The sequence below is a fragment of the Petaurus breviceps genome, unplaced genomic scaffold, assembly GCF_028583685.1.
Source record: "Petaurus breviceps papuanus isolate PSGF00001 unplaced genomic scaffold, PetGlider_PUasm1.0 186, whole genome shotgun sequence".
NCBI classification, from domain to species: Eukaryota; Metazoa; Chordata; class Mammalia; order Diprotodontia; family Petauridae; genus Petaurus; species Petaurus breviceps.
This window is the reverse complement of record NW_027185798.1, coordinates 14704220-14721386: the sequence shown is the minus strand read 5'-3', so window position 1 is coordinate 14721386 and position 17167 is coordinate 14704220. Positions and strand designations below refer to the sequence as shown.

The 17167-nt window shown below is 43.2% G+C and overlaps 1 protein-coding gene across 1 annotated transcript in view; it reads left to right on the top strand.

The window, feature by feature from the left end:
* LOC138162044 (S-adenosyl-L-methionine-dependent tRNA 4-demethylwyosine synthase TYW1-like) overlaps positions 1-17167 on the top strand; it is a 255701-nt gene that overhangs the window by 91395 nt on the left and 147139 nt on the right. The window contains exons 10-11 of the mRNA XM_069089149.1: positions 2809-2909; positions 3643-3722. Of these exons, the coding sequence (XP_068945250.1) occupies positions 2809-2909; positions 3643-3722 (181 nt within the window). The remainder of the gene's footprint in view (positions 1-2808; positions 2910-3642; positions 3723-17167) is intronic.

Here is a 17167-nt window from a genome sequence, read left to right as displayed (position 1 = left end):
TTTTTCTCGCTTTCCGCTTTCTCTTGCTCTGCTGTGTCAGCACGTCCGTGGGGCATGGAAGATCTTTAAATCCCATAACCCTTACATGCTGTGAGGGCATAATTGCTGGGAGCTTAGAAGCCAGCTTGCTGGGGAGGGGGGGGGGGCTTGCCAGTGACCTTCTATAGCAGGGCGCATCTTCAGAGACACAAGGATGGGTGTCACTGTGCACCATGGTTTTGATTGTATTATAAAAACAAAAGTGTTTTAAAGAGCTCCCAACAAGCCGCTCCTCGTGCATATGGAAACTCATACCAGATTCCCTGAATGTTATAATGACAGAGGTAACTCTGATTGCGCTTTGGCCATTAATTGGAAATGAGGAATAGTATGGAGATGTTGCTTGCCCAAGATGCTTCCTATCCTCTTGGAGCAGGCCCAGGGCTGAGTACAGATGGAACACATTTCTTGTAGATGGCAAGCCTTTCTGGATGCTTCCATTTACAGGTGACATTTTGCTGATCGTGTCAAGCCCTGCAGCATTGCACAGGCTCCTTAATGGGATCCAGAGGCATTTGAAGGAGTTCAGCCTCACTATCCACATAGGAACAACTTTGTGTCTGAAAGAACGCCTCTGGTCTTGCCCATGCTGTGCATTCGAATGTGTGGCCCCTGGAGTCGGTCCATCGTGACACAGATCTTGGAGAGACGTTCCATGTGGACAATGAGCCAGGCCCAGAACTGAACAGGAGGAAGAAAACTCACATACTTGCCTATCAGAAAATGCACATTGCTTTTAATGATTGTAAACTTTTCATTGAGACAAAAGTCCTTATTTTTGATATTATTCCCATCATGCTGTCTGCCTTTGAGTCATGAGACCCCACAGACTTTGTGTACAGGTTACACCAAGGACCCTGCAGATGCTTATGGGACAGATGTGGTAGACTGTGCTCAAGTATCGGGTCAGAAAATATCACAGAAGTCATCTGAGAAATTCAGCAATAGAAAATGGTGGATTTTTTATGCAACCTCAAGAAATATATAGGGTGGTGGTGCTCAGGACACTCTTGGGGAGGATCTCCCCCACCCCTCATGTGGAGTATTTCTGGAGAGACTTGGACAAGCATTGAACAAGGCAGTGTGGGGGTGGGGAGTAACATTGGTGAGGTCACAGATATCTTGAAGTAACTAGCCCTTAGTATTTCAAATGGCCTTTCTTTTTTCAAATTAAATTTTCTTTCAGTCAATAAAAATCTTCCTTTTCTCCCTTCTATCTCTCCTCACCCCCAAATGAAAAAGAAAAGCCACCCTCTTCCCCCCTCCCCATCATGAACATATACAGTCAAGTAAAATACATTTCTGCTTTGGCCATATCCCAAATGATCTGTGTCTCATTGACTGTCACCTCTGTCAGGAGGCAGGCAGCATGTTTTACCATGACTCCTCTGAAGTCAGTGATGGTCATTGTGTTGATAAGAGTCAAGTCTTTCAAATTTAACAATTAACACATTTAACAATATTGTTATTTTATAAGCTGTTCTTTCGGTCCTGCTTAATTCACTCTGTGTCAATTCATACATGTCTTCTCAGATTGCTCTGACACCCTCCCCATCATCCCATCTTACAGCACATCCACATACCATAATTTGTTTAGTTGATTGACAGACAACCCCTCACTTTGCCACCACAAAAGGGACTGCTACAAATATTTTTGTATATATGACTCCCTCCCCTTCTTCTTTGATCTCTTTAGGTGTATAGACTTAGTACTAGTATCACTATGCCAACGGGTATTCACAGTTCAATAACTCTTTGGGCACAGTTCCAAACTGCTTTTCAGAATATCTGGACTAGTTTACAGTTCTGCCAGCAGCTCATTAGTGTTCTTGTTCTTCCATAGCCTCACCAGCATTTGTCATGTCTGCTTTTTTAAATCGACGTCGCCAATCTAATGTGTGTAAGGTGACCCATCGGAGTTGTTTCAATCGGCAGTTCTCTAATTATTAGTGATTTAGAACATTTTTCATATGCTATTGACACCTTGAATTTCTTTCTCTGAAAACTGTTCACATCTTTTGACCATTTATCACTTGGAGAATGGCTCTTATTCTTATAAATTTGAATCAGTTCTCTATGTATCTTTGCAATTATACTTTTATCAGCGAAATTTATTGGAAAGAATTATTTATTGGAAAGATACCCCCCCCCCCCTCCTCCCTCCCTTCCTTCCTTCCTTCCTTCCTTCCTTCCTTCCTTCCTTCCTTCCTCCCTTCCTTCCTTCCTTCCTCCATCCCTTCCTCCCTTCCCTCCTTCCTTCCTCCCTCCCTCCCTCCCCTTCCCCCCTTCCCTCCTCCCTTCTTCTTTCCCTCCTTCCCTGCCTCTCTTCTTCCCTTTCTCCCTTCTGCCTCTCTTTTGTCTCCTACCCTCCCCCTTCCTTTTCCTTTCCTCAAGGAAGTGATGATCCAATTGGGAGAGAAGTAGCTAGGAAAGGTAGTAATGGGGGGGAAATCACAAAGATGATGGGTAGAATTCTCTTTCCAGAGGCAGTGGTAGTTGTGATTTGGTTACATTTCTCAGAGAAAGAAGTGGCGAACTAGGGGTGGGAGGGAGGTGGGAAGTGCATACCATGCATAACCCTTCCCTCCCCCAAACTAGGGACAAGGAAGAAGATGGGGGTGTGAGGTCCTGGGGAGGGGAGAGCCCTAGCTCTTCACAGGCCTTTTTTCTTGGGATTTGATCTAAAGGGTGCAGTGTGAACAGCTTGGGGAGAGGGGGGAGGAGGCACAAGGAGTGCGCCTTGTTTGGGTCAGCCTTCACACTCTGCAGTGTTTGAATGTGGCGGGCTGCAGCTGACTATCCCCGTGCTGAAGGCTGCGTTTTTTGTGTTGATTACTGTGGTTTTTGGTCATACTAATGTCGTCTTTCAGGTGGGCTCAAGGTTTCTTTCCTGGGTGACATGCGGGTTCACATGGTTACTTTAGACCTAGTATTGGCCTTAGATAATCCATCATTCAGGGTTTGTGTGTGGTTTTTGTTTTTTAATAAACATATTTGGCCAAATAGAGATTTAGAAGTGATCTTGAAATTGGCTATAGGTTGTGTAGAATCCAGCTGTCCTGACATTCTGGGTAGTGCACATCCAAGCAAAACCTGACTTAATGTTATGTTCTTGCAGAAGAGCTAAAATCCAGCGAATTAAAGGCTGGTGATTAGGTTGAAAGTATACCCATGTGGAGACATCAACCAGTCAAATGCGATTTAAATTGCTGGATGCTTTCCTGTACTTTTGAATTAGCAGTTAAGCCAATCAGAAGGAAATATTCCCCAAATGAATCAGCCAAAAATTCTTGCCACAAAATTTGAGTGTTTTATTTTTCCAAAGGAAATAATAATACGGCCAACAATTGGCTCGATTCTCTTGAAGCAAGAATGGATGTCATTGCTTTTTCAGAGAAATCTAAATGCTTCATTAGTTCTGAAAAGTCTTATGTGGCCCATCTTCATAGTTTTGCTAAGAAAGAGATCTCCCTGTGGACTGGGGGAGTCCAGATCCTTCATGCCCCTCAGGAGAAATATTAAATTGCACCATTGCTGTCCTCTGAGTGGGAATAGGGACTTTTTATTTTGCTCCACTTTCTGATCTCGTATCTTCTCCTGCAGCTCTTTTCACCAGCCCGATTCATGTTTCACTTTCACCTTTTGGTGACGAGAGAAACATCTGTCAAGAAGGTTTGCAAATGGTATTGGGGAGATTGTTAATTTTCATTGTGTAGTTATGCATAGAAGACAAAATGCTTCTCTGTCTCCCTGTCTCTTTGTCTCTGTCTCTCTTTTCTTCTCCTTTCTGTCACACAATAGAGAAAGTGAAGTCTATGATAGATTTCTCTCTGGTGATACCATTTTCTCTTCTCCTTAAGTGTTGTCATTGATTTGAGTTGGAATTTATTTCAGAGGTAAAAAAGAATGCCTTCCTTGGTTAAATTTTGCAGTAAATTCATTTGACCTCCAACTCTGCCAGTCTGACCTTTCTGTTATATCAGTTGATAAGGCTTATGACACTTAGTCAAGGTAGCGAGGTCCTGTGTCCTGTAATCTTGGATCCTTGTTCCCCTGAAACATCTGCATTCTGCAGGAAATGGCCTGATTAATTTTTAAAGGCATACTGTGCTATTGGTAAATAGAGGTTTATTTCTGATAGGAATATAGATGAAATCCACTTGTAGAACATATTGCTTTGCTAAGGGAGGACTGGAGCAATCTCAGAAATCCCTATTCCGTCCAGCTGCTACCTTTCATCAGTTTTTCATCACTGTTTGTTCAGAAGAATGGGACAGTTGAGTTCGCTGGACGTGTTTGGAACCTGCAAATCCTTTCTTGCAAAAAAAAAGTATGTTGTAGGTAATGTAAATGAGAAGGAGACGAAGGCAGTGTGGCCACAGCTCCCCTCAAATCCAGAAATCCTAAAAAGCTCTTCTAAATCTCCTTTTAGTCAGGTGAGATTAGTGAGAGGTCACAGAGGCAGCTGGAAAAAAAGAGCAGAAGAGTTAGGAAATGTGTCTTTGATAAGGGAAATCCACTCCCGCCGCGGTGAAATCAGCTTTCCTCTTCCTCTTAGCAGCTAAACAAGTCATTTTTTTTGGACAGGTAGCGTGATGACATAAGTAGAATATTTTATAAGGTGACAGCTGAGGGAACCTGGAGGTTGATAATGAACAAAAGTCCAAATTTGGTTTTTTCTCTGCCAGCTTTCCTCACTATATAGGCAAACTTTGGAAAGGTTTATATACTGAAAACCAACATGGTATAGTGACTAGAATTTCCACTTTGTATCAGGAAGGTTTGGGTTTGAATTTTCTCCAAAATATTTACTGGCTTGGTGACCCTGGGTAAGTCTTGTTCTCTGAAGTGAACAGTCAGTCAGTCAACAAGCATTTTTTTTTTAAGCAGTGGGGGTTAAGTAACTTGCCCAGGGTTACAGGGCCAGTTTTTTTTGTGTGGGTGTTAAGTATCTGAGGCTGGAACCGATCCTGGGTGCCCCTGACTCCAGGGCCGGCGCTCTTACTCATTGCGCCATCTAGCCGCCCCTCAACAAGCATTTCTTAAGTGCCTACTGTGAGCTAGGCACTGGAGGGAGAAAGAAAAAATGAATTCTAATGGAGGAGGGAAGGCATTAGCACCTGGAGAGATTAGGAATGGTTCCTCCTAGAAGGTGGTGCTTGGGCTGAAGTCTGAGCCCATGATTCTGCTTCATCTCCTCTCCCTTGTTTCTTGACTCTGCAGTCTGACTACCAACCTCATCATTCAATGGAAACTGCTCTATGCCAAGTTTCTAATGGTTTCTGAACTGCCAGCTCTAATGGCCTTGTCTCACGCCTCATCCTTCTTGACCTTTCTGTGGCCATTGACATTGTTGCACTTCCCCTCTTCCTCTCTGGGCTTTATTTTTACTGCTCCCTCTTGGTTTTCCTGTGTCTCCGACTGCCCCTTTCTTGGATCTTTGTCCATGTCATGCCCACTAACTGTGGGTGTTCTCCAAGGCCAGTCCTGGTCCTTCTTCCCGTTTTGCTCTGTATTCTCTCACTTGGTGAACTCATTGATTCCCATGGGTTCATTTATCCCCTTTATGCACGTGATTCCCAAATCTACATATCCAGTCCTAATCTCTCTCTGAGCTCTGTCACAAATGGCCTATTGGACATTTCCACCTGGGTGTATTGTAGCCATTTTAAACTCAACATATCCAAAACAACTCATTATCTTTCCCCCCAAACCACCCTTCTTCAGAACTTGTAATTGCAATGATCATCACCATCCTTCTAGTTGCCTACTTTTTTTTGCTTTTCAGAGGGCAATTGGGGTTAAGTAACTTGCCCAGGGTCACATGGCTAGGTTTTTTTTGTGTGTGTGTTAAGTGTCTGAGGCCAGATCCAAACTCAGGTCCTCCTGACTCTGGGGCTGGCACTCTACTCACTGCACCACCTAGTCACCCCAAGTCGCCTAATTCTTAACTTTGGTATTCAGCCCCACATATCTAATTAGTTGCCACATTTTGTAATGTCTTTCTCTACAGCATAGTTCACATACATTCCATTTCTTTCCACTTAGACAGCTGCTACCTAGTTCAATCCTTTAACACCTCTTTACCTGGACTATTGCAATAGCTTCCTTTTTTCTTTTAAAGGATTAAAATTTTTTTTTTTGCTTTTTGGAGGGGGGAAGGCAGGGCAACTGGGGTTAAGTGACTTGCCTAAGGTCACACAGCTAGTAAGTGTTAAGTGTCTGAGGCCAGGGCTGGTGCTCTATTCACTGTGCCATCTAGCTGCCCCTAATTTTTTTTTTCTTTTTTAATCAATGAAAATCCATATACTTTTTCCTGCCTCCATTGACAAAGAAAAACAAAGCCTCTGTTACAAAGACGTGGAGTTAAACTGGGCAAATTTCCATGTTGACCTTGTCCGAAAAACCTCCAGGTCTCATTCTAACATACTTAAACTATTGCCAGTTTGGCAGAATGTGCGTTGTGTGTTTCATCACAAGTTCCCTAGAATCATGACTGGTCATTGCATTGATCAGAGTTCTTAAGCCTTTCAAAGTTGTTTGTTTTTACAACATTATTGTTACTGTAGGAACCATTCTCCTGGTTCTGCTCATTTCACACAGCATCCATTCATACAAGTCCTCCTAGGTTCTCTGAAACACTTTGCCTTATTACTTCTTACAGCATGATTATTCCATCACATTTTTATACCATAACATGTCTAGCCATTCCCCAATTGATGGGTACCGCTGCTTCTAAGTCTTTGTTTGCTATTGCAAAAATAGCTGTGCTAACTATTTTTGTATGTGTTTAGATAGAATTTGTTTTGTTTAGGAATGATTCCTCCCTTACCATATCTTCCCTCCCTTCTCTTCTTTTTCTCGTTTTCCTGTGTAATGCATTTTTGTACCTGAGTGAGGTTCAAATGTTACCTGCTCCCCTGACCCATTCCTTCTTGTTCATATAGACCTTTACTTCTGAACTCTATTAATGCGAGATAATTTTCCTCATCCCTCTAGTTTATTACTCTTCCCTTCCCTTTCCATCTTTTCTTTTAAGGTCATCAAAATACAACAGAATTACTCCTAGGCATCTGTCTAATTAGATTCACTCTATGACTCCTGATGATGATGTGAGGGGACACATATATCATCTCATATTAGAATGTATGCTATTTATCCTTGCTTAATATCTTATAATTGTTCGCTCATGTTTACCTTTTTATGGTTTCTCTCGATTCCTTGTTTGCATTTCTAAGTTTCTTTGCTGCTCTTGCCTTTTCATCAAGAATACTTAGAAGTCCTTTATTTCATTGAAGGTCCACCCTGTCTTCCCCCCCCCCCCCCCCCTTTTTTTCATTATTTTAGGTAAGTAATTCTTTTTTTTTTTTTTTATAAAGCAATTGGGGTTAAGTAACTTGCTCAAGGTTACACGGCCAGTTATTTCTGGGTGTGGTGCTGAGTATCTGAGCCCGGATTTGATCCAGGTCATCCCGACACTGGAGCTGGTGCTCTTACTCGCTGAGCCACCTGGCCGCCCCTAAGCAATTGGGGTTAAGTAACTTGTTCAAGGTTACACGGCCAGGTGTTTCTGGGTGGGTGTTAAGTGTCTGAGCCCGGGATTCGATCTCCAGGTCTTCTCAACACTGGAGCCGGTGCTCTTACTCGCTGTGCTACCTGGCCGCCTCTAGGTAAGTAATTCTTGATTTTAAGTGTATGCCTTTGTCTTTAGGGATATATCATATTCTAAACTCCTTGGTAGTGATGGCTGCTAAATCACTTAGAATACTGCCTGAAACTTCTCAGTACTTGAATTCTATCATCTTATATTTTTTCTTTGACCTGGAAGCTCTGTGTTTCAACCAATATTCCTGGGAATTTCCATTTTGGGATTTCTTTCAGAAAGTAACTAGTGGATTCTCTCTATTTCCACTTTGTTTTCTGGTTCCAAGAGCTTGGGCAGTTTTTTTTTTTTTAACAGATTCCCGAAATAGGATGTCTAGGTTCTTTTTTTGGCCATGGCTTTCAAGGTAGTCCAATGATTTTAAAATTAATTCTCTTCAATCTCATTTCTAGGTGCATTGCTTTTGCTTTGAGATCCCTTACATTTTCTTCTGTTTTTTTTTTTTTCTTTTTTCTTTTTGGATTTATTACGTAGTATCTCATGGAGTCCTTAGCTTCTACTTACCTCATTCTAATTTTCAGGTAGTTTGTACCTTGGATAAAGTTTTTATGTTTTTTATTTTTTGTGCTTTGTTTTATTATTTTTTAAAATTTTTAAATTTTTTTTTGTATCAAGAGCTGTTACTTCCCTTTCTGATTCTTTCCTCTGTAGCTTTCATTTCTTTTCCATTTTCCCCCTGTAGTCCTCTCATTTTAATTATGCAAACATTTTTAGGATTTTAAAAAAATCTCTTGCTTCATCTCTTCTGGGAATTCTAGCTGAGGTTATGCCCAATTTGTGTTTTTCTTTGAGGCTTTGCTTGTAGATATTTTGGAGTTATTCTTTTCTTCTGGGTTTATATGTTGAGTGTCCATATTACTATAATAGCATTTTTATGGTGAGATTTTTTTGTTTGCTCATTCTTCCAACCTACTTCCTAACTGAGACTTGGTGTTAGGGCAGGACTACATGCACTTCCGGAGGAATTGTTTGAGTTCTGCTGCTTTCTTGGGGATTCCGTGTTGAGTTATTCCAGGCTCTAAAGAACAGCTCAATCTGGGGACCTGCAAGCTTTCAGTGCTTCTAAAGTGGCCAGAACCAGGATAAAGTCTAATTTCTGCCTTCTTTGTCTGAGCTCTGTAAGTTCCGGATCTGGATTTGGGTCTAAGCAACACTCATAGGATTTGGGCCATTTGGAATTTCAGTGGAGTGCTGTTGGACTCATCCATAGCTGGAAAACCATGCTGGTTCAGAGTGACAGAAGTGTAGGCTCCTGTTTGGTGTGGGATTCCTGCCTTGATATTTAGCTGCAGGCTTGCACCAAGACCATACACTTCTAGGGTTACAACCACATAGCTGCTTGCTTTTGAACTTGCTTCTTTCTTAACCTAGGTCATGCAATTGCTCCTTACCCTGTAAAAGCTGTCCATAGGTAAAGGTTTCCTCCTCAGTCCCCCTTGGATCTGGAACTAGTTCACGAGTAAGGGAACTTCCAGTTGTCCCCTATTACTGCCTGTCTCTGCTGGATCTGGGACCTTTTCTTGTCGTGATGCCGGTCTTGGGTAGACACAGTCCTCAGTGTCACAAACATCTCTGTCTTTTTTTAAATTAAATTTTTTTATTTTTCAAATGCTTTATTAACTTCTGATTTACATCATTCATTTCCACCAGATTTTGAGTTACAAATTTTCTCCCCATTTTTCCCCTACCCACCGCCCCAAAGTAGCACTCCCACAGGATATCCCCTCCTCCAATCTGCTCTCTCCCATATTTTTTCCCATACACCTTTCGACTTTTCCAGTGGATCTCTATGCCCCAGTGCCTGTATATCTTATTTCCCAATTACATGTAAAATAGTATTAGTAATAGTATATATGTATATATATTTGAATATTTGATTTTAAAACTTTGAATTCCAGATTCATTCCCTTCCTCCCTTTGTCACCCACCCTTACTGGGAAGATAATCAGTTCAGTAAAGATTGTACACGTGTGGCTAATGCAAAACAATAACATAGTAGATATATTGTAAAAGACTGACTATATTTCCCTCCCTCCTATCCCACCTCCCAATTGTTCTGTTCTACTTTGATCCCGTTCCTTTTCAAAAGTGGGTGCTCCCAACTTCCCTCCTTCCCAGCCTGCCTTTCCTTCCATCATCCCCCCTCTTATGGCTTCCCCCCACTCACCTGGAGGGTGAGATACCTTATTTAGTGTGTATTTCATTCTCTCCTCAAGCCAAATTCAATGAGAATAAGGTTGACCCATTCCCTTTTGCCTTCCTATTCTTCCCCTCCATTGTAACCATTTTCCCTTGCCTCTTCTATATGAGAGAGTTTACCCCATTCTGTCTCTCCCCATCTCCTCTCATTATATTCCTCTCTCACCTCTTAATTTCACCTTTTAAATATCATCCCTTCCTGTTAAATTGGTCCTGTGCCCTCTATCTATGTATGCCTGTAAATATATATACACACATTTGTATTCATATGTATTCATATGCCCATATACCCTCATATATATATATTTCTATTCCTTCAACTACTGAGAAAAGTTCCATAAGTTACAATTATTGTTTTTCCATGTAGGAATGTTAATAGTTCAACTTTGATAAGTTCCTTATGATTCCATTTTCCTGTTTACCTTCTCATGCTTCTCTTGCTTCTTGTATCTGAATGTCAAATTTTCTATTCAACTCTGGTTTTTTCAGCAAGAATGCATGAAAGTCCTCTATTCCACTGAATGACCATATTTTCCCCTGGAACATGATACTCAGTTTTTCTGGGTAGGTGACTCTTGGTTTTAATCCCAGCTCCTTTGACCTCCGGAATATCCTATTCCAAGCCCTTCAATCCCTCAGTGTAGAAGCTGTCAGATCCTGGGTTATCCTGATTGTGTTTCCACAATATTCAAATTGTTTCTTCCTGGCTGCTTGTAATATTCTCTCCTTAATCTGGGAATTCCGGAACCTGGCTATAATATTCCTAGGAGTTTTCTTTTTTGGATCTTTTTCAGGAGGTGATCAGTGGATTCTTTCAACCTCTATTTTGCCCTCTGGTACTAAAACATCAGGGCAGTTTTCTTTGAGAACTTCCTGGAGGATGATTTCTAGGTTATTACTTTGACCATGGCTTTCAGGTAGTCCAATAATTTTTAAATTATCTCTCCTGGATCTATTTTCCAGGTCAGTGGTTTTTCCCATGAGATATTTTATATTGCCTTCTATTCTTTCATTTGTTTGGATCTGTTTAACAGCGTCTTGATGTGTCATAAAGTCATTAGCTTCCATTTGCTCCAGTCTAATTCTGAAGGAATGATTCTCCTCAGTGAGCTTTTGAGATTCTTTTTCCATATGGCAAATTCGGCTTTTTAAGGCATTCTTCTCCTCATTGCCTTTTTGAGCCTCTTTTGCCATTTGAGTTAGTCTATTTTTTTAAGGTGTTATTTTCCTCAGTCAGGCTGTTGACTCTCATTTCATAATTTTCTTGCATTGTTCTCATTTCTCTTCCCAATTTTTCCTCCACTTCTCTTATCTGCTTCTTAAGGTCCTCTATGGACTGTAACCAGTTCCTATTTTCTTTTGAAGCTTTTGGTGCAGGAGTTCTGACTTCACTGTCTTCCTCCTGTTCCATGCTTTGCCCCTTTTTGTCCCCAAAATAGGAGTCTAATGTTGGAATCTTCTGTCTGCTTTGTTTCCATGCCTGGTCATGTCGTCCCTCAGTCACTTGACCCCTGGGCTCTTTGCTACAGTGGGACTCTGCCACCAGACAGGGTAGCTTTCATCCCAAACACTTGGGTTTTCTCACCTGCCGGAGGTATTAGGTGGGTGCCCTCTCTGAGGTCTCCACACGCTCTGGCAAGCTGGACATATACCCCAGGACCTCCACCCTAAACTGCAGTCCAGATCCAAGCAGGTTAAAGCAAGAGCGATTACCCCTCAGACTGGTGCTTGGTCCCCCTACGCTTTGCAGGCCAGGAGCTTAAGCTGCCACATGGTGCTGGCTGGATGTGCTGGAGTCTCAGTGGCTTCTCACCCTGGGGGCAAAAGCCTAAGCACTCCCACTTACTGGGTCCCAAAGTCCAGAATGCACTGACCTCTCACTTTGTCTTTGGTATCTATGTGTTGATAATTCTGAAAATGGCCACAGCTGCTGCTGATCTGGGGTCCCTCCAGCTGAGGCTGATCAGGCCTGCCCTGGGACTAAGGCCTCGGCGTGGGGCTGGGCTTGGCTCCCAGAGCGCTGGGCTGACTGATTCCTGCCGGCCTGCCGGGCTGTCCTCAGTGTGAGGTTAGCTTCTCTGTGTCATTTTGTGGGTTCTGAACCTCCAAAGTTTGTTCAGAGTCCCCTTTTTAAATGGATTGGGAAAGGTGGAAGCTGGAGCAGCGGGGAGGTCCTGCTTCTACTCTGCTATTTTGACTCCACTCCCATCTCTGTCTTTTACCTTGTGCTGACCTGACTGGAAAAGTGATTCACTGATATTTTTCCCCTGGATTTCCTGATCAGAATTCAGACTGGTGCATTTTATAAATCTCAGTGAAGGAATTGTTTGGTAGAACTTGGATTATGTAAGATCCTGTTCTTCTGCCATCTTGGCTCCATCAAAAGAGCCCCTTAATTAATCTCACTGCCCCAAGTGTCTGTGTATTCCAACCTATGTTCCACATCACTGCTGCAGTGATTTTCCTACATCATAGGTCTGACCATATTATACTTGTCCCGTGAGTCAATAAATTCTTCTGGCTTCCTGTTACAGCTAAGATCTAGCATGAGCTCTGTTTGACTTTTAAAAGCTCTTAACCAAATGGCTCCTTCCTATCTAGTTAATTTTCTTACTCATAATTCCTTTTCACATAGTCTGTGGCCCAGCCATAGTCTTCCTCACCCACATGGCTCTTCCTTCCTGTCTCATACCTTAGTACTGGCCGCTCCCCACGGCTGCTTGTAGGATCCCTGGATTCCTTCACCTCTCGATCTTTGGACCCACCAGCTGCTATGGAGCCTTCTCTCCTGTATTACCTTCAATTCCCTATAGAGATGTTGTTGTTTGTGCCTGTGTATGTCCACGTCTCCCCAATAGAATGTGAGCTCCTAGAGCACAGGGCCTGTTTTTCTTTTTCTCTGCATCCCTAGGGCTCCATGTTTGCTGATTGAAGGATGGGGAGATACAGCCTAAGCACAGTAGAGTTAGAAGCATTCAGAAATTGCTGCAAATCCTTACTCAAACGGTCGTCATTAATAGCTTGGTGTCAGCTGGGAAGGAGGTCTTCAGGGGAGCAGCCTCATGTGCTTTCTTAGGCCTTATCTTGGTGACCATTTTGTCTGTGACTTGGATAAAGACATAGACTGATCTTCATCAAGTTGCAGATGCCACATAGCTTAGGAGACAGAGGTAACTCACCAAAAGTCACTGGGTTGAGCTGAATGAGTCAGCACTGAATAATAATAAGCCAGTCTTAGGGACCTCAAAGTCTGCCTTGTCCGACCCTACATTTTATAGATGAGGAAACCAAGGCCAGGGAGGATAAGTAGCTTGCTTGAGGTTGAATGTGGGATTTGAACCCAGGTCCTTTGATCCCAGAGATGTTGCTTTTTCCATTGTGCCAGGCTCAAATCACATTTACCAGTGCAGGAGGCAGGGAAGGAAGGTTACATGGTTAGGCTGCAGTTTGATGCAAAAGATTCTGTGGTTAAAAGGACATTTGGAGTTAGCAGAGTAAGAGGGCATCCAGAAAAGCAAATGCCACTGTCGTCCACCTCAGAAGAGACATCTTTCCAGGGGTGAGGTGGTGACGGTCCCTCTCCATTTTGTCCTGCTCAGATCACGTTTCTGTTTGAGGATTCTACTCAGTGCTAGGTACTGCAGGTTAGTGTATCAGCAATGCCATATTCACAATGCCTATAGAGATTACAAATATGCTGATATAATTATCCATTAGAAAATACGTCATGTTTGCCATATGAGGAAATAAACTAGAAAATTTATTAAGATACCAAAAGACTGAGTCCCAAAACCAGAAAGGGAAAGCCATCAGGGTAGTTATGACATTGGCACAGGTAGATAAAGTAGAAAGCACCCACATTTTCAAGCCTTTAAAACAGAACAGGCTACCTCAGGCAAAGGTCCTCCTTTCCCCACGCACAGCAACCACCCAGTGTCCTGGAAGCGCGCTCCCAGCAGCTCCGGCCCCTGGCAGTCCTCAGCAGGAGTCCTTAGCAGAAAGTCCTTAGCAGTCCTAACTCAAAAAGGGCTTCGCGCTGCCACTGCCTCTGCTGCTGCCGCCGTCACCACCACCGCCGTCACCACCACCACCGCCAGCCACCGCAGGAACGCTAGCTTGGCTTCCGCTTCCTCTTGCTCCGCCCCTTCCTGCTATGTCAGCAAGTCCAACGGGGCATGGAAGATCTTTAAATCACATAACCCTTACAGTTAGAGGGAACTTTGATAAGGTATTGAAATCCCAGAGCAGGGAAGGACCTAGAGTCTGACTCAGGAGAAGTATTTGTGGAGGTAAATGGGAATTTGTATCCTGGAGAAGAGAAGCCTGAAGGGGAGAGCATTTGAGCTTTCTTCAGTTGTTTGAAGGGCTGTTGTATAGAAGAGGTTTAAGACTCGTCGTCCTCCTCAAATGGTGAAGTAGGAACACCACAGAGTTGTTTCAGTCAGACCTGATGGTAGGAGAGAGCCATGTTGGTGTGGAGGCCTTCTTCACCCTTGGGCTGAGCTGGCTGCCTCCTGAGGACCCTTCGGATCCTGTGACTGAGGTCCAGTCACAGGGTACGAGATGCTGCTCTCAGAGGATGAGTGGAACTTTACTGGGGAAGCCTCATCCTCAGTGGGTCGCCCACTTGGTAATGACATCTCTGGCTGTTGTGATCCAAGGACCCAGCTCATTGTTATATCAGCTGTCTGAAAAGGTAGAAAAGGGATTGGAGGCTTTCAGGGAATTTTAATTTTCTCTGGGCATCCAACTTCCGAGAGTAGCTAAGGATTCTAGGTCAGTAAAGCCCTTTTAGTAGAGGGTTTGGATTATTGGGCCAGAAAAGTTCATTTAATTTCTTCATTCTTTCTCCTTAAGGCAGATGCTGATATTTTGCAGTTATACTTTCTTGATGATGTTGCTAGTTTTTATAATAACCCCAAGAAAAATGATGCACTCAGTCTTTGTGGCCTTGAAGGCAGGGACTGCAGCAGTCCCTGACTTTTTGCTTTGTATTATGTACCAGCTAGTGATCCACGATGTCCAAGGTATGTCCCTTCTCTTTTCCTGAGCTTCATCACGGGTGGTTCTTGAGTATTCTTCCTTTCAGACCCTCAGCTGGTGCTCTTGGGAAGGTGACAGCTGAAGACAAGACTGGAAGTCCTGACTTTCTGTCATTTGGGATTCTGTAGGCCTCAGAGTAAAATACAGTTATCCTGCCTGCTTTTTCACTCTAGCTTCTCCTTCCCTCCCTCCCTCCCTCCCTTCCTTCCTTCTCTCTCCTCTTCCTCCATTTTCTTTTTAGTTCTTTGCTACTACAAAAGTTCTGCTATCAGTATTTCTTTGTTCTTGGTACTTTTTCCTCTGTTTTTCACCTGGCAGTATATGCCTTAAAGTACTATCTCTGAGACAAAGGATATGTATAGTCTAGTAACTTTGTAGTAAAATTTTGGATTGTTTTCCAGAATGGTTGAACCAGTTTATAATGCCATCGCTAGTAGATTAATGTATTTTCTCCCTGTCCCCACATGTATTTGTCTTATTCAGTTTTTTCAGTCTGATGGGTAAAGCCTTAGAGTTTTAAAAGATTTGTATTGTTATTATTATCAGTGATTTGGAACATTCTTTCATATGGTTATTGATTATTTGCACTTTTTCTTTTGAAATATCTTCTTCAATCCTTTAACCTTGTCCCTAGTGGGGAATGGCTCTGTTTTTTACATATTGGTATCAGTTTCCCATGTTTTGACTATTGGACCTTGAGCATATATTTACTGTGAATATTTGCCCAGTCGGCTGTTTCTTTTCTTTTTCTAGCGCATTGATTTTTTGGTTTGTGTTATGTACCAGGCAGTTTTGATATGTAATTAAAACTGTCTTTTTATGTTTTATGTTCAAGTCTGTCCCCTTTTTAATTAGATGTTTTTGCCTGCAGCCATTGATGTGCGAGGTACTGCCTTCCATTCTGTTCACATTTTTTATGTTCTAACCTAAAAGGTCACAACATAAAAGATTGGTTCGGGCTGTTTTTTTCTCTCCTTTGTCTCCCCCTCTAAGAAGACTGGTGCTGAAGAGCAGGAGCTGGCGCATAGGCCTGGGTGCCTGCACCCTTTTGCATGGTGTATTAGGGCATAGCCTTATGGCGGTCTGTTCCAGTAAAGTGTCCTTGTGGACCAGGTGGTTGGTAGATATCTTTAATTAACTCCAGAAAATGTCAAGATGAGATGGAAAGGCTAATAAGAGCTGGCGGAATAATGACATCCAGTTCCTGGCTTGCCCAGATTTGAATGGGTTTGCTGTGAGTGGCAGGTAGGTTAATGTGACCACATCAGCTCCGTTGTTTTAACTGTAACAACAACAACAAAAAGAACAGCAGCGGTCATGACCCAGCAGCCGCAATGATGGTGAATCCAGGTAACCTGAGGGCAGTGGCTTCCCCAGCCTGCCTGGGCTCAAATCCTAGCTCTCCTACTCGCTGCTACCTTTACAGTAACTTTAATGTCTCTGGGAAGGAAGGAAACAAGCATTTATCAAACACTTACTGTATACCAGGCACTGTGCTAATGCAAATATGTGCAAAAAGAATGCCAGACCTTCCCTTCTGCTTTCTTTCTCTTGGGAGATGACAGAACAGCAAAAGGGAGCTGAAAAGTGGGAAAGTGCTTTTGACGCTCTGCAGCTGGGAATGGGGGGGAGGGAAGTGCATGCCTCCTCGGGCCTCTGTTGCACTAAATGGAGGCTGCAGAAGGGGCTCCCCGGTGGGAGATGGGCCTTCCAGATTGAGGATTTTGCAGTGGTGGTTGGCTGTGCCTGGGCAAGGAAGCTCCAGACACTATGGAAAGTTCCAGGATGAGCCAGTTGGGGTTGGAGGTCTGGAAACCCACGCTGGAAACCCCAGAGGGCCTTAGGGAAGTAGAGGCAGGGGGCCTTAGGGGAGTGGAGGCTCAGGGGGAGCAGGGGGCCTTAGGGGAGTAGAGGCTCAGGGGAGCAGGGGGCCTTAGGGGAGTGGAGGCTCAGGGGCAGCTTGCCAGTGGCTACAGCCTCTCTCTGCTCAGTGAGGGGGTGGAGGGACCTGGCCCAGATGACTAAGTTTCTTTCCAGTCTAAAAATCAATGATTTGACTAACTTTGAGAGCTGAGCCATATATTAGATCAAGTGTAGACTGTCTCTTGCTGATAAGTGGTGACTCGAGGCAGCTTTCTTTGAATTTTTTTTCTGGTATTTGGGATGAATTTGCACTGATCCCTTAATACTTTCAGCCAATGCCTCCTTTTCCCAAAGCAGACA